The 25314-nt window shown below is 42.2% G+C and overlaps 1 protein-coding gene across 1 annotated transcript in view; it reads left to right on the top strand.

Moving 5' to 3' along the window:
- The window catches only part of LOC120542800 (lectin-like), a 117328-nt gene extending 93048 nt beyond the window's left edge, over positions 1 to 24280 (top strand). The window contains exons 3-4 of the mRNA XM_039775467.1: positions 22024 to 22135; positions 24113 to 24280. Coding sequence (XP_039631401.1) covers positions 22024 to 22135; positions 24113 to 24183 — 183 coding nt within the window. The 3' untranslated portion in view covers positions 24184 to 24280. The remainder of the gene's footprint in view (positions 1 to 22023; positions 22136 to 24112) is intronic.
- The last annotated feature ends 1034 nt before the right edge of the window (positions 24281 to 25314 follow it).

The raw sequence follows: 25314 nt of genomic DNA, 5'->3' as shown, positions 1-25314 counted from the left end.
AGTCATGGAAAACTTGACACCTGGGTAATGAATTAGCTATTCAATTATAAAAAGGAACACATGGACTAAATGGTCTGCTCTCATTAGTTGGTCTTCTTATGTGCCCAAAATCGATGGCCCGTGACAGCACCCAAGATGACTGCAGCCTTGAGCTGTGATCTTTGTGGCCAGCAGGCTCTTACCAGATATTTTCAATCTTACCTGCTTCTTTGTGATGTCCCAGGTGATTTGGGTGGTTTTCCTCTTTCTGGGTCACCTGGATTACGTCACAGGACATTCTCTGTAGTTGCAAAGCTTTTCTGCTCTTCTTTTCTTGTTCCAATTCCATAAAATGTTTAAAAACTGCCTGATTGCCTCCAACTGTGGAGAATCTGTGTCACCCACATCATGACAAGTGTCTTTTCTGGGTGTCATCAGTTTGTCACCTACTGCTACTGAGTCACAGAGCCTTCAAGTCATTTCTGGATGTGGCAGTGAGGAAGAATTTTGTGAAACACAGAGACCCTCAGAGACTCTCAAGCACAGCAGATTCTTACCTAAATCATGGACATGCGCAGATGATGGCAAACCCATTTGACAAAGCGTCACAGAAGCCTCAGAGACTTGGTGACAGTAAGTCAGGATGAGGGCTGGCATGTGACGTGTGGAGAGAGGAGGCCAGGCAATCACCTCGTTTGGCACTTTGGTCAGGGCTGCACTCTCCTAAAGCCACATGAATATAAAAATACAAAAATGAAAGTAAGGTGTGAACTGTAAGAGTCCGGCAATTCCTGTACTGCCTTTGGACATTTTGAAAAATATTTCATTTTAAAAGTTTGACATTTATGAGAACTGCAATCACATTGTCTTCCCACTGCAAGAGTCAGAGAGCCCAAAAGTGCTTTTCAAAGCTACTCGTCACCACCAGATATTGGCGCACGTTCTCGTGATTTCCTCAATCCTTGTAGTGTATTCATTGATTATCATTTTGTTGTTCGTTTCTGGAGTTTTATTAACCTTTTTCATTCACAGTGTCTGCCAAACGTCTCTTAGGTTCACACGGCTTGTGTTTAGTTAGGAAGGAGAGTCTGAAACTGGCGAGGTGTTTAGAGAAACGTGAAGGAAGAGTGACACAGATGAGGTTCATTTTGTGTTCAATTTCACATTCACTAAACTCTATGAAAACAAACGTTTAGGATAAACAGAAGCGATGAAGAATTTACACATTGTATTGCGTTTATTTTGTGTGTGTCATTGTTTTTAAGTCACCCTTTTTTTGTTTTTTAGCAGTTTTTCTGAAAATATTATGACTGACTTCTGATTTATCACTTTGTCCATTGTTGTGTGGATGCATTGTGTTATTGGAGGATTGTATCATGAAGTCTCTGTCATAATGCATACTGCATGTAAGTTAAGTGTGTGGACTAAAATCAAGGAAGGGTTAAATTGGGGAGGTGGAGAGGATCTCCCTGCCTGAGGTGTCACTGGGTGGAAGGAGGCTTTGTATGGGCACATGACTTGCAGGTAGAGTCCTGTGAGGGGAAAAGCGCAGACCCTCAGAAACGTGTTGCGATGTTAAAGCACATGTGGACTCATACAGGCCTGATCCTCATCTCAGATCAGTTCAATAGATGAAGGTGACTAAACCTGAACAGAACACATCAAGCTCACATCTGTCACTTACTCAGTCAACAGGAATCCTGGGAAAACTAAGTGCACCCCAGTTTAGTTATCTTCTGTAGACACACAAGGATTCTGGAGAATACCACTGATGGAACACGTAGGGTGAGAAGTATTAAATATTTTTTATGTGTTCTGTGACTGGTCTTCAACAGATAACATGGCTACTTTTAAATCAAGACAGATATATGGATTGACGAGTCAGCACAAGGGCGCTGGAGTTTTGTCTTTGAGGTGTTTGTACCTTCTCCCCGTGTCTCTGTGGGTGTTTTTCTGCAGGTGTTCTGGTCTTCCTCCCACATCCTCAGTGAAGAGCACAAAGTGGACTAAATGTTCTACAGAGGAGCTGTGCAGCATGCGGTGTCATCATGTGGGGTCACTTTGGTACTTCATGGCCCACCAGCTCCCTGGCACTGAGTAACTAAGACCACAATGGACATCTGAGCAGAATATCAGGTCATCCATCAAACTGATTATACTGAACTGACCGAAGATGTGTCACAGGAAAATTAATAAAGGAATTATTAAGGATAAGATGGAGCAACAGATGGCAAGTGCAGGAGTTTTACTGAACAGTCAGCGTAGGCTCAGAAGATGGACGACGTGTTTTACTAACAGGCTGGAATTCTATGAGGAAGAAACAAAAGGATATGTCCAGAGAGGAGCAGATGATGTGATTTATCTCTGAAAGCATTTGATGAGATGCCACATGAGAGGGTGGGCATTAAAATATAAGGGTATGGGGTGTAGATGAGGGCAGAATTGGTTGAGACGCAGGAAGCAGAGGGTGATGGTGTGAGGAACCTCATCAGAAATGGCCAATGTTAAGAGTGGTGACCAGCAGGGGGCAGTGTCGGGGCCCCTGCTATTTTTAATATCTATAAATGATTTAGATAGAATTATATAAAGAACACGATGGTGAAGTTTGCAGATGATACCAAGATAGGTGGCTTGGCAGATAATTGCGAATCTGTTATATCATCACAGAAGGACTTGGACAGCAGACAGCTCGGGCAGATTTGTGGCAGATGAAATTCAATGTCAGTAAATGTAAAGTATGACATGTAGGAGGTAAAAATGTGAGGTTTGAATACACAATGGGAGGTCTGAAAATCAAGAGTCCACCTTAGGAGAAGGATTGAGGAATCATAGTGGACTCAACTACCAGGCGGTATACAGAAGTCATTAAGAAGGCTAACGGACTGTCAGGTTATATAGCGCCTTGATGTGTGCAGTATAAGTCATAGGAGGTTCTGCTCAGGCTTTATAACACACTGCTGAGACCTCACCTGGAGTCTTGGGTGCAGTTTGGGTCTCCATAAGGACACAGCAGCACTAGAGAAGGTCCAGAGAAGAGCAACTCGGCTGAGTCCAGAGCTACAGGGGATGAGTGATGAGGAAAGATTAAAAGAGATGAACCTTTAAAGGAGATGAAGAGGAGACCTGACTGAAGTGTTTAAAATGATGAAGATGTTTAATCCAGTGGATCGAGACGGTTATTTTAAAATGAGTTCATCAAGAACACGGGGACACAGTTGGAAACTTGTGAAGGGGAAATTATACACACATTAGGAAGTTTTTCTTTACACAGAGAATGAAAGACACTTGGAATAAGCGATCAAATACTGTGGTAGACAGTGAGACAGTGAGACTTCAAAACTCAAAGAATTCAGTCGATAGGACTAGCGAGCTTTGTTGGGCTGAATGGCCTGTACTTGTCCAGGTTGCTCTAATGTTCTAAAAGATTTGTTGACCAGAAAAAGACACCCAAGACAAATGTTTCACAAGGAAGACATGGAGAGTTTTGGAACTGCCAACTCAAAGCCCACCTCTGAAAGTTGTAGGAGACATCAGAGAGCTGTGACAAGGGTGGGAAAACGTCTGTGGGGATTCATCCCAGGTGACGGCACTTCAGAAACTTGTCATAAGGATTTTTGTATATGTCAAATGGGGTGACACTGCGTGCTGAAATTAAATGTAATTAAATTTGAGAAGTTAATATTAAACAAAGGCTGAGATGCAAAGTTTAACAAGAGGGCTGTGCCTGAAACTGAAGCCCTCCTCCAGGATGTTTATGTTCACACTCGAGAAGCCACAGACGTCATGGATCCCACACCTCTTGTATGCAATAAAAAGCCGGCAGAGAGCCAAGGACCCCAGACTGAGCCAAGAAGGCAAATCCACCGGACCACCACATCAAGTGACACAGGTAAGGAATGTCCTGTTTTTATTAGACCCACATTACTCCATCTTGTCCACAGTTCTGATCAGGAGACCCCCTTGACAGAAGACGCTCTGCCGTCACACTGGGCTGCTGAGGTCCACGATGGGACACCAAGAAGGAGCAAAGAGATGGCGGTTTCTCAATCAGTGCACCCTTACCTTTTTATAGGACTGTTCACATCGAGGCCCATCACACTGATTTGGGCAAAGTGTTGTGAACTACAATGGCAGGCTAAGGGGGGCGCTAGAGGACAGGGAGAGGGCCTGATGAGGTGAAAGCAGCACTGACACACATCAATAAATGGAGAGATTTCAATAAAGAAATATATTGGGCATTTCCCTTCAGCGTGATTTGAGTGTCAATGCTGACTCACATATATAAATTGTCAAAGCACGAGGGGCGAGTAGACATCCCCGGTTTCCATGGAGTTTTCTCTGGGCCAGTTTGAGAGTCACATCATCATCATCATAACCTTCATCTTCCTTCCCTTTTTCATGGTGTGGGTCACAGCAGCCTGTATTGGGGTTAGCAAGCTTTCCAATGCCCCCTAACTTTCTTCAGGTGTGCTGGGGGGCTTATGTGACTCAATCATCCTTATAACTGCAGAGTCTGGAGATACGAACTCCTGACAGGGTTACACGTGGTGAACTCACCTAAGGGGAGAGACCAAGCAAGGAGCGGTCCTTAATGTGAGCCTCTCGAATGTTATAATTAAAACTCAGGGAACTTCGGCCAGAACATGCTGGGATACTGGGACCCAATCTACCCAGGCTTGGAAGTGGTGCTTGCCAGTGAGGGACTGGGTGGTTAACATGGCCTGTTTAGACCACTGAGCCTGAAAAACCTGAGTAGACCTACCATGGGGGCTTACCACCCACACGGCGAATACTGAAGGTCAGTTGTAGTGCCAGTTGACAGTTGGGGTGCATTTTTCAAAAACCCTCATTTATCACACATTTTAGACGTGGCTGTGCTTTCTGTGCAGATATTGCACCCTGCATGGTTTTGCAGATATTGTAGCTCCTTACTTTTAATCACCAGTCACACCAGTTGTGCTCAAAACAGATTAAACATAATTTGCTCTGACTTCAGAGATGTACGAGCTTTAAGGGAGTTCCAAGTTCTCTAAACCAGTTAGTCCAGCGTTTCTCAACCTTTAAGTATTTGCGACCCGAGTTTTCATAACAGTTTTAATCGCGCCCCCCCTAACATTTTTTTGAAATGTAGATGATCCACTGTGGTAACCCCTAACAGGAGCAGCCGAAAGAAGAAGAAGAAGAAAAGCGCACTTTTTTTGTTATACTTGTACCTTTTGTGAAAGTGTTTATTTGATATTTGGACACATTATACACTTCATGTCTACATTTTATCAATTATTACTAAAACATGAAAAACATTTCTGTTTTCACGATGTGTTTACATAGATTGTTGTAGCATGAAATGCACGTGTTCCAAATAACGGTCTAGTATTTACTCTATTCTACACAACTGCAAGCAACTGATACGCGATACGCAGGTAAATGGACTTGAGCTGAGAAAACTTTGTGCGGCGGTGAGGGGATGTGATAGCAGGCTGCTTGACGCTTATCGACACATTTACAAGACAAAAAACGCTGATGGAGAGGTGCGAAGGGATTTAAAGTGGGATGGAGTTACTGTACAAGTTCTTTCGTAGGCTTAGGTAATTCTAGTGTTAAGGATGAAACTGATCACGGATTTCATGTTACTTGATCGGCTGATTCAGATTTTTTTTTACACTACGCTCCTGCATAACCAGATGCATTTAAGCCATATGTCCTTTAGGCGGATGTATATAAGCCGTATATTCCAAGTGTATTTTTATAATTAAAACTATAGACCACTGGTGTTAACTGTTCATTTTTTCTTAACAAAATGAAATTCTAAAGGCTTTTCATTCACTGACCATAAAAATACTAAAATAATAAAAATTCCATAAAATGCTTACTTTAACTACTAAAATATTTACAAAAATATATATCCATAATACATACAGTATAATAATAAATAATGGCTTAAAAGAAAACAAAATAAAGCTTCTAAATATTACAGGCTGTCATATTATTTAACTTTTTCTGTAATGTTCCTGTCTGAAACAAGGCTTAATTACAAGAAAGAAGTTTTCACCATTTCTCTAACAACAAATATATATGCGGTATATATATATATAAAAATATCTCTTATATATATTTCTCTTCTGGTTCGTCCTGCTGCCTCTTCAAAACCAGTCCCACCCACACACAGCCCACACTGCATTTCTCGATTCCTATTCATCCTCTTTCAAACTCTTCCCCACACTGCCTGTGACCTCCCATACACCCGCACGCCGCTTTTCTCGAGTCCTATTCCTCCTTCGGACTACCGCGTTGGTTTCACGTCACCGCCCTGTATCTAGCCTGACTGCGTGACCTTATAACTTCAGCCATGTGTTTACCTGGGAGTCTTTTCCATAGCTTGATACAGGAAGGTACTCTCTCGACCATTGGCATTGGTTTCAGTCCTTTCATTTTACTGCGACGGTTGTTTCCTAAGCCTTTGTTATAAAATGAACGATAGTATCTTCTCTGTCAACAGGTTTTTGTACAACGTCATCTCTGTTCCAGGATCCAGCGACTGCCTGTTCCTATCAGTAAGTTATTTCTTGACACAAACGGTTGACGAAGGTAATGCACTCTCACTATGACATAGGGCAGTAGATTTTGTTGCATCATATTGGGACAGATTTGGAGACGTTCTTCCTGTTGTTCTTTCCAATGCAAGTCAGGAGTACTATCAATACATGGCAGCATCTGGAGTTTATGAAGCACCAATGACACATTGTTATGCATTTCAAGCTGTTGACAGACTACTGCGAGATCTCACTCAGGAAAATGCGCTTTTCGGTAATTAAACCTTACTTGTCGGTGGAGATTTCTGCCAAATACTGCCTGTTATCTTCTGCGGTTCTCATGCCCTCACCGTTGCCTCTTGCATCAACAAACACAGGCTGTGGAACAAAAGAAGGTCCTAAAACTCACACAAAATATGAGAGCTCTCGAATGTGAAACTCAATTTGTTCAAAGGCTTCTTCAAGTTGGGAAAAGTAAAACTGGAGACACAGCAGAACTACCTTCTCAATATTTACCACAACAACAAGAACCAGTTGCTCAACTTTACGGTGATATTAATTTCTCAACTGTGACGCCCCATGAACTTGCTGCAGGAGCAATACTGAGCATCACAAACAACAATTCTCTACATATTAACAACAAAGTTCTTGATCTTATACAGGGTGAAAAAGTGACCTTCAAGAGTGTAGATACAGTGGTCAGTGACGAGCCTAATGATCAACTAACGTACCCACAGGAGTTTTTACACACCCTCACACTAACTGGCATGCCTCCCCATATCCTTCATTTGAAGGTGGGAGCTGTAGTTATGCTCCTCTGAAATATTATGCCATCAAAAGGTCTTTGCAACGGAGCAAGACTCATCGTTTCCCGAATACATACAAATATTATTGAATGCAAACTGATCGCTATGCAAAATTCTGAAACAATCTTCATTCCCAGAATCTCTCTCCTTCCTTCCGACACCAATCTCCCTTTTAAATTTAAACGCACACAATTCCCACTCAGACTCACCTTCTCCATGACTATCAACATGTCCCAAGGACAAACGCTTGCAAACATTTGCCTTAATCTACAACAACCAGTCTTCAGCCATGGTCAGTTGTACACTGCTTTTTCTAGGGTTTGATGTTTCGATTATCTGTCGTCTCCACCAAAACACCTGTTCACAACTTCGTCATTTAAAAAGTATTTCTTTCTTCTTGATTTCTGAATTCCTTTGTCACATTTTTCCATTCCTATTCTTACACCGCCATATGCTACGGCGGGCTAGTATAGTATATATATATATATATATATATATATATATATATATATATACTGGGGCCTCCACCCCCTGCTCGCTTCACTTGCTGGCTTGTTGCTGCTGGCCAACTGCGTGTTCTGCTTGTCTTTGTCTGAAGAGCTGGGAGCACATGATGTCTGTCTGCCAAAAGCATTCCAACAACTGCTAGGTTAGATGTCTGTGAACTTTTTTTAAAGGTTGTCTCACTGCCTTGTCTCGTGGGACGTCAAATTGCAATCTCTTGGCACCAAGTCTCATGTTTAAGGTTCCCGCGAGACGCTCCATGGCCAATCTCTTTCATCTCGTGGGTCTTTAAAGAAGATCCCGTCTTGTCTCTCTGGTCTCCCTTCCACCAAGATGTTTTTTTATAATATAGAGATATATATATGTATTTTTTTCACATAATCAGTTAATTAAAATTGGCAATTAAACATTTCTTAAATTTAAATATATTTGTACTAGAAAGATTTAAATAGTTTTTAATCATTTATTGCACTTTTTTACTGTTAAAGTTGACATTTGCTATATTTGTACAGGCGTGTGTGTTTTTTTTCCCCTCAGTGTATTAGCTAGACATTTGTAATTCTTGAAGTGTAATTATAAAATATGTGTTACTATTTGATTTATGTAGTACTCGTGTCTTACCAAAACACTTAGTAAAAATGGTGCAAATCTTTTTAAAAAGCCACAAATGTATCAAATGTTCATAAGTTGTTTATCAAAAAGACACAAGGCTAACATGCTTAACACGTTTATAAGTAAAAGACACATTTTGTTGTTAAGCTAACAAGCCTAAAGTTTGCTAAGCTGCAATTTCAAATTCATCTTTATGTTCTCATTTTCCTATTAAAAATGTAAGCAGCTGCTGTCTGTCCACACTCAGGCGGTGCCCGTTTTAATTTAAAGACAAAATAAAGAGGTCTAACTGCACAGACGACTCCTCCAATTCCTTTTCCTCACTTTATTACTCCACTTTCTTTAATGTAACGGCTGATATTCCAGTCACTCCCACTAAAAATAAATAAATAAATAAGACATGTGCTGGCTCAACTACCATAATACGTTGTGTAAAGGAGCACTGCTACCAATTTACCATAAAACTTAGAAGACCAGGGTATGAAAACATTGTTTTTTTCTGATCAGCCAATTTACTGATCACCGATTGAGTATTTTAAATGAAAAACTGGACGATTTAGATCGCCGTCCAATCGATCAGAGCATCCCTAACTGTTTCTGATGGAAACAGCAATTCCCTGTGATATGTAGAAGACAATATGATGCCAATTAGAGAATGTCTGCTGAATCTAAAGGCCTTTAAGGCATTGTGGGAAATCACATAAGAATCTTAGTTTGAAGGCCTCCTCTCTTCTCTGCCAAACAAAAGGCATGGAATATTTAGAAGACCTCCTGGATGTGTTTGCACACTGTAAGTGAGGGCCATCGTTCAGAAGATCAGGTAACAGTGACGAGTGAGGGCTCACCTAACATTAGGGACACTTCATTATTTTGAAGGTCTCAGGAATGCTGATCTGCTCAGGTCCTCAGTGCTCTTAGAAAAGAGAAAATCAACAATTTCTGAAATGTCTGCTGTTGCACAATGAGAGCAGCAACAAGCCATGGAATTAAAGAGCGAGTTTAATTAACGACAAGAGAGCTTAATTAAGCAACTGGTTGGAATGAAATTGGTTGGAGTTTGAGACCCTGACTTAGGTGGTCTTCTGTTGGCTCCCTCACTTCACATGTCATTTCTGTTTGGGTGCCATTTAAGGAAAGACATGAAGGAATAATGAGGAATGATGAAGAAATTCAGGGGAATACATCTTAATGAAGAAATTCAGGGGAATACATCTTAAAAAACAGGTCAATTAAAATTAATTCAAAAGAAGTTAATTAGCAGAAAAACAGGTCACTAATTAAGAAAATGGTTAGAAAGAAAACCTGCAGTCATGGCGCCCTCCAGGACCGGAGTTGGTGATCCCTGGATTAGAATATCTTTCCTTAAGTAATGATGGTTTTTTGTGATGACTTTTGTTATGGTGGCAAACAGGACTTCGTATCCAAGCTTTCTAAATTAACAAATGTGACTGAAACTACAAAGTCTTTTCAATATACAGTACAATACAATACAATACAATACAATTTATTTCTTGCATAGCCCACAATCACACAAGGAGTGGGCTTTAACAGGCCCTGCCTCTTGACAGCCCCCCAGCCTTGACTCTCTAAGAAGAAAAGGACAAACTCCCAAAAAAAACCCTTGCAGGGAAAATAATGGAGGAAACCTCAGGAAAGGCAGTTCAAAGAGAGACCCCTCACCAGGTAGGTTGGGTGTGCAGTGGGTGTCAAAAAGAAGGGGCTCAATACAATACAGTACAATACATAGAACAGAATAAATCCTCAATACAGTATAAAAATAAAAATTGTAGAAGTATGTAGCAGAATTTAACAGGAGATGATATCCCATAATATGATTTAGATTTGTTTAGAGTCCTGGAGACCTCAGCCATCAAGCTGCCTCCCCCTACTGGCCATTCCACAGCTGAAACAGAGCTAGGCCAGCCAGTCCGATGACAGGACCCTTCTACCCGCCGATTCCTGCGATCCTCCATCAGGGATGACTTTACCTCAGGCAGGCAAAACAACTTGGCAGGTGGGCAGTGGGCACCGAGTGGTACATTTGAGTACTGAGAAGAGAAACAGAATAGGTGAGGGTTAGTATCCAATTCTAACTGTCATGTTACTTATGTTTTAGTGCTAATGACCAACAACAGAGATGCAGTCTGGCCATGTGTCCTCTCACACATTTTGCTGTTCTTCTCACTGGTCTTCATGACACTGATTTGCTCATCGAGTGACTCATCACATTTTTTTCTTTTCCAGAAATCTGACCACAATGGCCACAATGCTCTCTTTGCTACTGATTGGTTTGACTGTGAGTCTCAGCATCATGGTAGGTAAGTCCAGATTGATGTGTAGCTGACTTAAGCGTTTCATGTTGTCGCAGCACCAACATCAGCAGGCCATCTCAATGAGGGCCACAACTATAACCTTCACCCTACAAAGGCAGGATTTATAAATATTCTTTCTGAACCGATGATGACAGGTTGGTTATCTCCATCTGAGGACCGGAGTTTTCTTTTTTTGCACACACCACTTAACTAAACTCTCTGATAGAAGTCATGATTTGTAAGGTTCAAGGTGAGGGCACACTCAATGGTCATTCAGGTTCACTCACCTGAATTGGGGGCACAGCCATGCTTCACGTGACAAGCTGTTAGAAGACCCTCAGGTGTCTGTGAACAACAGACTCCAGACTTGATTGCTTTTGGTCTGTGCTCAGGACCTGAGGGAAGTTGTACTGGTACAAGTAGCTGTCATAGTTCTAAAAGTGTAAATTGGCCATTGCCAACAGGGGACAGTAATGTGAACCTTGGGTGCAGATATCTTAAAAGTGGGAGAAATCAGCAGAATATTGAGATGGAGGCTGTGGAGAGGAGTGTGTTTATTGGACAGTCTGTCTGCGGACTGCTGGGTCCCTATGAGGAAGGGTTCAAGGCTACACAGTGTAGACAGCTTCACCTGCCAAAAGTGTTTAGTTAATTTAGAGTTGGTCGGGAAAATCGCGAATTGGAGGACGCGTTAGGAATCTGATAGCAATTAGGCAAACCAAAAATTGGATCGACTTGGTTTGTTTAGGGCAGCACGGTGGCACAGTGGTAGCGCTGCTGCCTCGCAGTTAGGAGACCGGGTTAACTTCGAGTCCTCCCTGCGTGGAGGTTGCGTGTTCTCCCGTGTCTGCGTGAGTTTCCTCCAGGCGCTCTGGTTTCCTCCCACAATCCAAGACATCCATGTTAGGTGGATTGGCTATTCTAAATTGGCCCTAGTGTGTGCTTGGTATGTGGGTGTGTTTGTGTGTGTCCTGTGGTGGGTTGGCACCCCTACCAGGATTGATTCCTGCCTTGTGCCCTGTGTTGGCTGGGATTGGCTCCAGCAGACCCCCGTGACCCTGTATTGATTCAACGGGTTGGAAAATGGATGGATGGATGGTTTGTTTAGACAATTCGGCTACTTCAGATTCGGCTTCAGTCTCTCCAGGTCCTACTGTAGTAAATGCGCAGCCATAGTCAGCAGCACCAATTCAGCCAAAAGGCGAGTGAGTAACAATAAGATGGAGGTCTAAGAAGCCAAAATTTTGTCCCCCAGCACCCAGATCACCAATTTGGACCCAGAAGAGATTCTCAGCACTCCGCAGCACGCCTGTGGAAACTGAGAATAAGAAAGTTCTCATAATTGGCGATTCCATAGTGTGGATTGTTAGAATTCCAAACTACGTTAAACCAACAGTTAATGTTGAATGCCTCACAGGGGCCAAGATTTCTGACATAGAGGCCGCATTGGACCGTGCCACCGACGATGAAGTATCTACCTTATTGCTGCATGTCAGCACTAATGATATTTAATTACAGCAATCTGAGGTACTAAAGAGGAACTTCATCTCTCTATGCGCCAAAGCTAAAAGAAACTGTCAGAATTTAGTTGTATCTGGCCGCTTACCAAGATTATATTGAGGGATTATATAGAGATTGCATTCCCTTCACTGCTGGCTAGAAACCTGGGGCCTCATGTATAACGCCGTGCGTAGAACTCTCACTCTAACATGGCGTAAGCACAAAAGCAGAAATGTGCTTACGCACAGAAAATTCCAGATGCAGGAATCTGTGTGTACTCTAACTTCCACTTTCTTCCACTACATAAATCCCGATCAGCGTGAAAAGTAACGCTCGTGCACGCGCTTTATGTCCCGCCCCAACTCCTCCCAGAATTACACCTCTTTGAAAATGCAAATGAATATAAATCACCCTTAAGCTCAGCCTTCTGTGAAAAGACAATGGGAAAAGCACGGGGGAAATATAAGAATTTCTGCGAATACCAAGTGGAGGCAAAGGAAAAACATACAATTTGTTCAAATAAACTGTGGAATAAACAACAAAAGGAAGTTGATCGAGTGACATAGCATGTTGGAGAAACTTGAAAGCTCACGTTCACAAAATCGCACAGTGCCGGAAATTAAAAAGAAATCACATATCAAAGTCGCCGTGAAAAGGGGGTTGTAGCCCACCGTCTGAGTGTCATATGAAAGATTATTAGGGTACAGAAAAAAAAAGGCACACAATAGGAAAAAAGCACGAAATGTTAACATTAATCTCGACATTTCCACTTTAATCACGTATCTTATTTTGTCAATAAAATAGAACATCATAAACTTCATCTTAAAATCATTTAATTAACCAGTTTCTCAAATCACATCGTAATTAAAGTCGCACGTTAAATGCTTTGTTTTGTATTTGATCTTCTATGTGATCTGTGTGTGTGAATCACTACTTGCTTCTTAAACCGGCTCTCTTCCTCCGACTGGTCACAGAGTCCATGACATTCGTGATATTACAGCTCTCTGAATAACTCAAATACTGAGATGTATACGTGATGTCATTTTCATGATGATAGGAGTTAAAGCACGTTATTAAACATGTGTTTCACTTCGATGAAATCATTTATTGCAGCAGTACTCAGGGGCGGCTCTAGGCTTGTGGTGGCACTGGGCAGAGGAAGAATCGGTGGCTCCTTCGCCCGCTCGTCAGTAAGGTAGCTTATCACGGTGGATGGCCTCGTCCGTTACAGACACTGCATAGCCGCCTCGTGCTCATGACACAAACATTTATCTTTTGTTGAAATTTGTCTCTGTGTTTTTAGCTGTGTTGTTATTTTCTCTTTCTGTTTTATATTCAATATATATTGGCGTAGCCGTCACTGCAGTCCTTGCTTTTCTTTCCCCAAGTAACCGATCGCCACACAATCAGCTCTGTAATAGACGTTAAGCCATCTGTAAGCTTAGCGCCGATTCTTCAAAACGTTTAAGGAACATTGAAATATCTTTGTAGTACATGTTTAATTACTCTATCCTTCACGACACTACCAGTGAAGAATATAGATTATTTAAATGAAGTTCAAGTTTTATCTGTATAATATAATAAACATATTTTGCTGCATTTCACCTTAAAAATGATCTCGTCAGCATATGTGAATACGCGCTTTATAAAGTGGCTCATGTTGTGAGATATTATAACTATAGTGCAAGTTTACAGTGAGGTGATTGTACTTATAAGTCCTAACAGTTCTACAAGGAGCACCTGATTGAGTGCATTTAAAGTTCTTGGCATGAAACTGTTTTGAACCGCGAGGTCCGTACAGGAAAGGCTTTAAAACGTTTTGCTGTGGCTGAGACAGCGTGTCCTTAAAGCTGTATACCGATAATTCTCTTTCCGATCAGATGCTGCTGTGATTCACACTCAGATACAGTGATATAAATACTCCGAGTGGTGCAGTGAGAGGAATATGAAAAAAGATGATCAGCTGTGGCAACTCCTAACGGGAGGAGCAGAAAGAAGAAGAAGGAGGAGAAGAAGAAGAAGAAGAAGAAGAAGAAGAAGAAGAAGAAGAAGAAGAAGAAGAAGAAGTGGTATTTGGAATACTAAAGCAGTTCCCTGGACCATTGGATTACTACAAGTTAATTACCCTCAGACCATTATAATAATAAACAATATTAATTACAATCAGATGTATTTATAAAATAAGGAGTAACCACACAGGAACAGTAGCACTGCTTTGACGCTGGGTGCTGCCAGTCTGCCAAACCGAGCGGAGAACTTGCATACGACAAGATATGAGGTGCCGTGGAAAAGTGCGTGGCTTTACGCCAAGTGTAGGTTTTATACATCGCGATTTGAACGTGGAAAAGTTCTTACAAAACATTTCTGTGCGTACGCACCGTTTATACATGAGGCCCCTGGTGTGCAAATAAAAGCATAGCGTTCGTGAACAATTGGGATGATTTTTGGGAAAGTCTTGGAATTCTCAAAAGAGATGGTCTTCATCCTAACTGAAGGGGATCTTATGTATTATCCCAAATTATGGCAGCAAAACTGCCTGGCTGACTGATCAGAGCTCCATCCAAGCTGCAGTCATGTGATCTTAAATCAGAGGCTGTTGTTTATCCCACCTGTTACTGTCCTGAAGCTGTTACCCATAATCCCTGTTGTGGGGCATCCAGTAAATTTAGACTTCATACAAATCTTAAATTAATTGATAACCAAAAAATAAGGTGTATAATTAGACCAAGAGGTAAAACCAGACCCTCCACCAGGGGCATCTGGAATAGAAATTTACTTCAAATTAAAACAAAAAATATATCAGCAGTTCAGAAAGAAGCCTGCAGTTTTAAATGCTGCTTATTGAACATTCGCTCTCTTGGCACTAAAGCTGTTTTGGTAAATGATATCATATTAAGTACAAAATCTGTCTTCTCACTGAAACCTGGCTTAGTGAATGTGACACTGTCCCCAAGGCGTCACCAGATTGATACTTGTTCCTTGATAAGTCTACAGATTCTGGTCGAAAATTTAAGCAACTTTACATCCTTTGAGGGATTTATTTTAAATATTAAAACTGATTCCAACACAAATCTAGTGCTAGTCTACAGACCACCAGGGCCATATTCATTGTTCATGACTGAGTTTAGCAACCTTTTATCTGATTTGGCTATAAATTATGATCACGTAGTACTGATGAGGGATTTTAATGTACACATTGATGTGGAAACTGACACTTTTAGCAAATGTTTTACTTATTTGTTAAATTCAGTAGGATTTAGTCAGATTGTCGAAGGTCCAACTCATAATCATAACCACACATTAGATTTAATTATAACTTACAAAGTTGAAATTCAAAATTGAAATATTACTCCATTAAATGAAGTTATTTCCAATTACTACTTAATTACATTTGATTTAGTTCTGCCCATGCCAACGCACTCACAGATTAAAACAAAGACAGTGTGACATTTAGATTGTAATTCTGCTTCAGAATTTATAGATAATTTGAGTAAGTCAAGTGTAATTGTGGAAAACCATTTAGATCAGCTAACATCATATTATAATGTGACCTTGAGAGATGCTCTGGACACAGTGGCTCCCCTTAAAACAAAAGTGATCAAAGCACATAGAAACTCTCTCTGGCTTAATAAAAATACTCGAGCTCTTAAATTAGAGTGTCGAAAACTGGAGCGCAGATGGAGAACAACAAAGCTACATGTCTTTCAAACTGCATGGACAGAGAGTGTAAATAAATATAAAAAAGCCCTCTTTAAAGCTCGCTCAGAATACTATTCTACAATAATAGATAATAGCAATAATGAAAATTATTGGGTACTGTTTAGAACAGTCGCTAAATTAACAAATGGCAATTCAGATCTGCAGTGCAAAATACCAACAGATATTAGCAGTACAGACTTTATGAACGTTTTCAGTGAGAAAATTAAAAATATAAGATTCCAGATCTCAGCATCACAGTACAAACCGAATACTAGCTTAGCAGACCCTGCCGCACATTGCATTCAGGACTTTAATAATTTTAATCCTGTCACTGAGCAGGAAGTCTTACCTTTAATTTCTAAAATGATGCCCACTACTTGTTCCCTGATCCAGTGCCAACTAAACTAGTAAAAAGTGCAATAGATGTTCTTGTAGCGCCAATTCTAACCATTATCAATAGTTCGTTATTACATGGCACAGTACCTGATGCACTAAACGTGTCAGTCATTAAACCATTACTTAAAAAGTCAGACCTAGACACACACATATTTAATAATTATAGGACTATTTCAAATTGACCCTTTCTCTCTAAAATACTTGAAAAAGTAGTCGCCAGTCAGCTCCAGTCACACTTCAGGCGCTTTTTAAATAAACAGGATTCTGAGAAATTAATTCCTGCATTTATTTCTAGCAGGACTGACTACTGCAATGCGGTGTTCACTGGATGTTCAAACTGTTCTTTATAAGCCTCCAGTTAATCCAAAATGCTGCTGCAAGAATTATTACAAGAACAAGAAAATACAAACACATAACTCCAGTTCTTAAATCCTTACACTGGTTCCTGGTTAAATTTAGGGCAGATTTCAAAATCCTCCTTTCAACATATAAAGCATTAAATGGCTGAGGTCTGGCTTACTTGTCTGAACTTATCATGACTTACAAACCTGAGCGCACATTAAGATCTCAAGATGCCGGTCTGCTTCTGATTCTAAGGATTAATAAAATAACAGCGGGAGGTCGAGCTTTTAGTTACAGGACCCCTAAACTGTGGACTGGTCTGCCTGCTACTATAAGAGATGCCCCTTCGCTCTCAGTTTTTAAATCCCGGCTGAAGACTCACGAGTTTAGTTTAGCACACCCTGACTAGAGCTGCTGATTAACTGTACAGACTGCATCTCTGTTGTCAGTCATTAGCACTAAAACATAAGTAACATGACAGTTATAATTTGTTACTAACCCTCACCTATTCTGTTTCTCTTCTCAGTACTCAAATGTGGCTCTTGATGCCACGGCCCACCTGCCAAGTTGTTTTGCCTGCCTAAGGTAAAGTTATCCCTGATGGAGGATTGCAGGAATCGTCGGGTAGAGGAGTCCTGTCATCAGATTGGCTGGCCAAATTTTGGGCTATACAAGAATAAATTGTATTATATTGTATTGTACACTGCGGTGGGCTGGCGCCCGGCACAGGGGTTTGTTTCTTGCCTTGTGCCCTGTGTTGGCTGGGATTGGCTCCATCAGTAGTTAAAATATACCTGGTTGGATAATGGATGGATGGGTGGATGTATTGTACAACGACACCTGCAGCCATTAGGTGGAGCTCTAGTGCTCAACTCGGTACAAAATGCTGATGTCTTTTGGGGGACCGGACCCCCCTTACCAGAAGTGTTCTCTGCCTGATGACTAAAAGCTCCTTTTGATGACATTGGAGTCATGTGGGGAGTATGACAAGGGTCCAGTAGGCAGGAAGATGAAAGGGCAGCCCTGAGGTAAAGAATTGGGAAGGTGAATTCAGGAGGAGTTCAATTGTGAGACAATGCATAAAGCCACCGCTAGGCAGATGGTGCTGTTTTCTGTAGTGACAGACGAGATGGCAAGTCACAACGGCAATGCAAGGACTAGGAGATTTAATGTCTTTCAAAACTTTAAAACCAGAAGTTAGTGGCCACAGGTACACAGATCTTGCTAATGTGTAGGACTTAACAATCTTCTAATGGCTTCCATTAATCAATAATGTCTCATTTGCAGATGTTTCCTTCTGTCAAGACTCCTGTGAACAGGGATGGGTGAGCTTTTCTGGCCAATGTTACCAATATTTCTCAGTAATGAAGACCTGGGCTGATGCTGAGGTAATGTCCCAATCTAACTGGCACGGGGAAAATGGAGTGACTGAGTGGAGTTGCTGCCTTTTAATGAGTTTTGATAACAAGATTAGTATTTTGACTTTGTTCAGTCTTAATGTGCTTCATGTCATATTTCTATATTTTTTGTTAACTCAGCTGTTCTGGCAGAACATGAAAAATTAATAGCAGTCTGCTGGGATAAGAGAGAATGAACCAGAAGACAAAGTATGGAGTTGAAAAACAGGTGCAGGTCAAAAGTTGGGAGATGTGATGGTCTGGGTTGGCGTCATGCTCCCTGATTGCTTGTGAGTGTGCGATCAGCCAAGCACTCCATTCAACCCAGGAGCGAGTGCCGCCATCTGTTTTATTTAAAACTGATAATCGAGGATATGTATGTCATTAATCAAAGTCAAAATCCTAGCCAATGGTTGTTTTTAATCATGTAGATTTACCAAAGAACACACACAAAGAATGTCTCTGAAAACCACAATCTTGGACACCTTGATCTTAAACTGTCACAGTAACAATGAGTCACATGACAGCAACGAAACATCTAAATATGGAAGTGCCCATGAAAAACACAATTAATTCTCATAATAGCAAAGCTATAACTTGGAAAAAAATAATATCTAATTCAAAATGAAATCAAAAGCAATCAAAATCAGATATTTGAGTTTATCATGGATTAAACCAAAGAGCGCCCAGAAAAAATAAATCATGAGGTAAACCTAAACTAGATAAAGCTTCACAAAACATCTTAACATCTGCTAGTTCCATCCTTGTTTTGTCATAGTAGGGTCCTAAGGTGACCCTCATGTCCCCTTTATGCTCTTCATTATGTAGACCATCACAGAATGTCCCAAATCCCATATTTTTTCCGCACTGTCAGGATTGGCTGCTATTGTAGTTCAGCGCCTCCCTTTTTCCTTTACATTTACAACCCCAGACAATTAGACGGAGCAGCAGAACGGGCAGGAGAGAAGGTTACACATTTATTCATTTATTATACATGACACGCCTAAAACATGAGGTGCACAATGAGGGTTGGTAAAGAAATACAACTGGGATAGTAGACCACCAGGTGGCACTCTGTCTTGGTATGTTGAACTGGCCAGTGCCCTTGATGGCCTCTCTTCAGGACAGAAAATGGCAGAGACGGTCAGCATGGCCCCTCTGCACAGGGTAGCCAGGAGAAAGAAGGAGACAGAGACCTCAAACCTAAACCAGTCCTTTGCTTTCCTAGCACAGCCCATGGACAAAGGTGACTGTCCTGATTCAGCGACCCATCCTATTGAGTCATAACCGAGTCCTCCAGGCCAGCCCACGCTGTGTTTCTACTTCCTCTCCAATATCAGACAAACAACAAAGAAAGGATACACCGGCAATTAGGGTGTACACTGCCTTCTCAAACCTGCCTTCCTGTCCAGGGCTCATAAAATCTACTAAAACAACAGAGCCATTCTGGTCAGTCACCTAAAAGCCATACCTGTGGTCATAGACGGTGCTCTTCTTCTCGGTGGTCACATTTCTAAAACCCTGGGGAGACGAAGTTACAATGTCTTATTATCAGAAGGCCACTTCATTCTTTAAGTCACCACCATTAATCCTTAAATGTGGTTATAATACACAGTTATTGTAATGGTGGACTTTACAGATACACACCCAAGTGAAACAACAGCAAATTAACTTTAACAAAGCAATGCGTCAGAAAACAGATGCTTTGTTGTGTTGTCCGTTAGCTGCCCTCATGTCTTCTCTGCATATTTTCAGTTCTACGCACACTTTAATCCCCAAAATAACCCTTTGGTTTATTTATCATTCTACTGAACATTTTCAGCTGTCAGCGACTGCCCATCTTTTGCTCTCTCATTGTCTCTCTGTTAATTTCTGTCTCTCTCACAAACACACACACACACCATTAAAGACAAAGGGAACAAGAAACAATAAGTTAGTAGGAGCAAGATGGCAGCCTGTCAAGAACATGCCGTGGGCACTGATTGGTAAGGCCAATCAGACAGACCTGCTGTGGTGTGACTTGAGTGATACACCAACAAGAAGGACTTCATCTGAAGCTCAATGGTTACAGGACAGCCACTGCGTCAGGGGTCTTGTGAAATCTCCACAAATTAAATGACATCCTGACACTAATGATGACAACACACAGTTTTGTTTTCTTGTTCTCTGCTGTTTACCCCAAGCTGCTTTAACGCTGGCCCCCTCTGTCATCCCCTAGGCACACTGTGCCAACCTTGGAGGACACCTCGCCTCAGTGCACAACGCCGATGCCAATACATTTATCACCAGTCTCATTAAAAGCCAGGACACTTCTGACCCTGTCACTTGGCTTGGAACCTCCGACTGCCAGCAGGTAAGCAGGCATCTCTTCTGTTCATCAGAGTGTTTCAGGTGGATGTTGACCATCGAGGAAATCAAGTGGTACAAAAATGAAATCTGATGCAAGGCTGTGCCCACTGCTTATCACAAAGCTTGTGCTTTCTAGATTTCAGTGTGGCTCTGGACAGATGGGTCAAAATGGGATTATACCAACTGGAATAAATCTGAACCCAACAAGAGCAACAATGTGGAGAGGTGCCTTCATATCAACTATCAGTTCTACGCACAACTTCATCCCCAAAATAACCCTTTGATTTATTTATCATTCTACTGCACATTTTCAGCTGTCTGTGACTGGCCGTCTGTTGCTCTCTCAGTTTCTCTCTGTTAATTTCTGTCTCTCTCACACACACACACACACACACACCATTAAAGACAAAGGGAGCAAGAAACAAAAAGTTAGTAGGAGCAAGATGGCAGCCTGTCAAGAACATGCCGTGGGCACTGATTGGTAAAGTCAATCAGACAGACCTGCTGTGGTGTGACTCGAGTGCTACACCAACAAGAAGGACTTCATCTGAAGCTCAATAGATTAGAACACCAGAACACTCGAGACGAGAACAGGCCATTCAGCCCAACAAAGCTTGCCAGTCCTCTCCACTTAATTCTTCTAAAAACATCAAGTCGAGTTTTGAAAGTCCCTAACGTCTTACTGTCCACCACACTACTTGGTCGCTTACCCCAAGTGTCTATCATTCTTTGTGTAAAGAAAAACTTCTAATACTTGTGTGAAATTTACCCTTCGCAAGTTTCCAACTGTGTCCCTGTGTTCTTGATGAACTCATTTTAAAGTCACCATCTTGATCCAGTGGACTGATTCACTTTAGTCATGTCTCCTCTTCATCACCTGTTAAGGCTCAGCTCTTTTAATCTTCTCTCATAACTCATCCCCTGTAGCCGTCAATCAGCCCAGTTGCTCTTCTCTGGACCTTCTCTAGCGCTGCAATGTCCTTATCTTCTATTTTCCTCTCCAACTGTCTTTTAGCCGCCCTGATATCCTTCTTAATGGTTGCCCTCATGTTCTCGTACGCTCTACTATTCACTTTGCAGCCATTAGTCTTATATGCCTTATAAAGCAGTTTTTTCCTTTGCAACTTCTTTTTTAAACCTTTCTTAATCCACCGTGGAGTTTTTTTAATTTCCCAGATACAGGACAGCCACTGCGTCAGGGGTCTTGTGAAACCTCCACAAATAAAGTGACAGCCTGGCACTAATGACGACAAAAGACAGCTTTGTTTTCTTGTCCTCTGCCATGTACCCCAAGCTGCTTTAACGCTGGCCCCCTCTGTCATCCCCTAGGCACACTGCGCCAACCTTGGAGGACACCTCTCCTCAGGGCACAATGCCAATGCCAATAAATTACTCATCAATCTTATTAAAAGCCAAGACTCTTCTGACCCTGCCACTGGGCTCGGAGCCTCCAACAGCCAGCCGGTAAGCAGGCATCTCTTCTGTTCCTCAGAGTTTTTCAGGTGGATGTTGACCATCGAGGAGGTCAAGTGGTACAATCATGAAATCCTGATACAAGGCTGGGCCCACTGCTTACCACAAAGCTTGTGTTTTCTAGGTTTCAGTGTGGCTCTGGACAGACGGGTCAAAATGGGATTATACCAACTGGAATAAAGGTGAACCCAGCAATGGCAACAATGTGGAGAGGTGCCTTCATATCAACTATGCAGGTAATGAACGAGTTTGGTGTCAGGAGCAATGAAGTTGATGTGCAGCGGCGCTGTAACGTCTCATTTTACTTCAATGTGTTCATCCATTTCTGGGCTGGACATTAGACTTTGGGTCAGGAGGATTGGTTATGGGAGTCACGGTGGCATAGCAGTCCATACTGCCGTCTCCTGGCTCCAAAAAGTCAGGATCAAAGTGCCATCTGGTCACGGTCACTGGAGGTCTCTCTTCACATCCCAAAGACATCTTACTGAAGAGTCGGAGTTTTCCCCATTTGAACCTTGTGATTGGCTAGCTAGTCCTTAAAACATTAATAAGTGAAAAGTGAAAGTGAATTACTGAATTCAGTGTGGCCACAAGGGGGCACCGGCGAGCCCCCAACCCAAGACACAACAATACACTACACGTTGATAGAACATCAGGAAGGATTTTTATTCTCACCAGGCACTTTGTCTCTCCAGTAATCAGCCACAATCACAATAAATCACCAAATCGTCCCTCCTTCCATCCACCGCTGAGTGTTGTCCGCTGTGTCCCGACTCCAATGCAGTGAGGCAGCAGACTCCATTTAAGTTGGACCGTGGAAACACTTCCAGGTCATAGAAAAAGTAGGGAAGTCCTCCCTGATAACGTGCTTTACTGATCCCCAGGGACAATAACAGGGCTGCACTTCCCAAGCACCCCTGTGGGTATCCCAATTGGGCTTCCATACGAGGACCACTGCCACTTACTGTATGTGGGATGCAACCACTCCCAGTCCTCGTCTTTTCTCCGTCTGTCCATCAAATCACATTGGCCGGGTACAAAGTAATTTCCAGCCAACACGCTTGTGACATCACACTGGGTTCCCGTTCGGGTAGTGAACTATCCTCTGATCCGGCTGTAATGCCCATTCTCCTGCTACAACACCTATAAGTTCCTATCAGCGGAACCCACAAACATTTTTGAGGAACCTGCCATGTGTTATGGCCATCAGAAACACTCTTGTGCTTCTTGTAGTCACAGTGGCCTGTAGCTGTCCAGATCACTTGTCACTCTGTCCTTATTTATCGACCACTCCTGCCAGTTCTTCAACATCATTTAGACAACATGAAAGGGTGGGCACCCTGCTGTGTTGTAAAACAGACTGAGACGCCTCTTCTTCAGCACAGCCTCATGTATTGGAGCCTCTTTAACAATAAGGCGGCTGCTGCTGTCTGCTTCTTGGTATCTTGATGTGGCACTTGTTGTCACTTTTCTGTAGCTCAGCTGTGCTTCTGCCCATGGAAGAGTCGTCTCAGATCCTGGGATTGATGGGATAATTGGATGAGAAGATTGTCATTAAATTCTGCTGTAGAATCCAGGAAGGTTTGTGCAGCCGGTGGGCTGAGGTCTCCAGGACTGTCACCCTGTCTGTCTTTGACTTCCTCTCTTACAGTTGATTGTAGACCCCCCTCCCAAACCCCCCATTTTCTACTGGGATGCTGGAGTTTCTGTTTTCCTCTCCTCTGTTGTCAACTGGCCAAAGTTCAACAATTACTTAATGGTCAGCTAGTGCTGGACTCCATTTATGTTAATCAGTTTTCAGGGTGTTTTGACAAATCTGTCTTTTTATTCCTTTGTACAATATATACTTTCATCTTACCTGAACACTTGACACAGCTCTCTGTGCCCGTACCCAGTTTAAAACGCTGAGCTGAACAGAACAGTTAAGCAGCCTGTCAGCACCCCTCATGCCACCTGACTGGCAGGCCACCCCTCACGTCACCTGACTGGCAGGCCACCCCTCGCTCACCCCAGTGACATTACAGGGCCTGCGCTCAACCTGCCACCAAAAGCTTCTACTTTTAGAGAATGAAGGGGAGAGAATATGTGGGCTCCTTGTGGTTTTCAGTGCCCTTTACAGGGACTGATGACTGGCATTCCCAGCCTTAGTTGGATTGGCATTTCCGTGCTGCCATACCCCTCACTCCTTTTGTGTTTTTTGTGCTCTTTTTCAGTTGAAAATGGCTGGAATGACGACAACTGTGTATCAGAGTATCCATTTGTCTGTGTGAAAGATAACAACTGACAGCAGCAATGAAAAACTTTGAAGATGCACATATTTCAATACTTCAGTACTTTCAATACTTTCTGTCTGTGACTAAATAAAGTAACTCTAGCATTCATTCTGCTCTTTTATTGTCTGAATTATCTGTCACTCAATCCCTCTGTCAGTTTAACACAAACAATCAGGTTTTCTTTTGGGGTGGACAAGTTACAGTACTAAGATATGTCACTTGCTGTCCTCTGCCTGCTTTGTGACTAATGTGCCAATGGCAAGAGAGACCTGCGCAGGCAGGCTGACCAACTTCTACCAAGTCATGAACAAAGGGGGCATCATGGAACCGAATGGCCAGTCATGAACAGCCACGTTTCAGTCCTACGGACCCTGCTTCATACCAGTCAGGCCGTTTAGGGGGTGGTGAGGGGGCTATGCCTTATAGGCTCATGTAATGTCTTATCAGAGCCCCCCTAGCCAAACCAGTTTGATGTGTGTCCCCCAGTCTCCCACCAGAACTTGCACTCCCTAAGTTTCTTGTGTCCAAACTCCTTGTGTTCCCTTTCCAACTCCAGACCCCCGCTGTGCTTAACAGAATCTCCTAAAGACCCCATAGTTAAGTAAGACATGCCCCCCAAAGCACTCTAGAAGATATACTTATTTTTCCAATACATACCTAAACGTCAAGACGAGTTAACAACGCCACGTATTACAAACACACAGCAGTAAGAGAACATATGGACATGTGCGCCGTGTGAGGCCGTAAATCAGTTCATTTCTCCTTTGTGTATTTTATTTTCTCAGCATCTTTAATTCCCATTCCATTGTAATTCCAGAGTAAACTGTAAACCATAGATTAGTAAAAGTTGACTATTCAATGGAAACAGGAATTACAATTGAATACAAAAGAAGGGCAGTCACCGCACAGACACTTTAGTACAAAAAGAGACTGGTAACAATTGGGAAAATGCACTGATAATGTGCTGATAAGATGCACTGAACCACCTGGACTGGGACTCGAGTGACCCACCACCACACTGGAACACAGGGAGGTTTTTTATTTTGTTTATGGTGGTTGGAGTGCCAGTCCTGCCACCAACCCCCAAGTTTTCCCTGTAAGGTGGAGGATCTGCTGGCAAGGCTGGACGCAGATTAATGGCA

The sequence above is a fragment of the Polypterus senegalus genome, chromosome 13 (assembly GCF_016835505.1).
Source record: "Polypterus senegalus isolate Bchr_013 chromosome 13, ASM1683550v1, whole genome shotgun sequence".
Classification (NCBI taxonomy): Eukaryota; Metazoa; Chordata; class Cladistia; order Polypteriformes; family Polypteridae; genus Polypterus; species Polypterus senegalus.
Note: the sequence above shows the minus strand (reverse complement) of the source record. Positions and strands in the feature narration are given on the sequence as shown.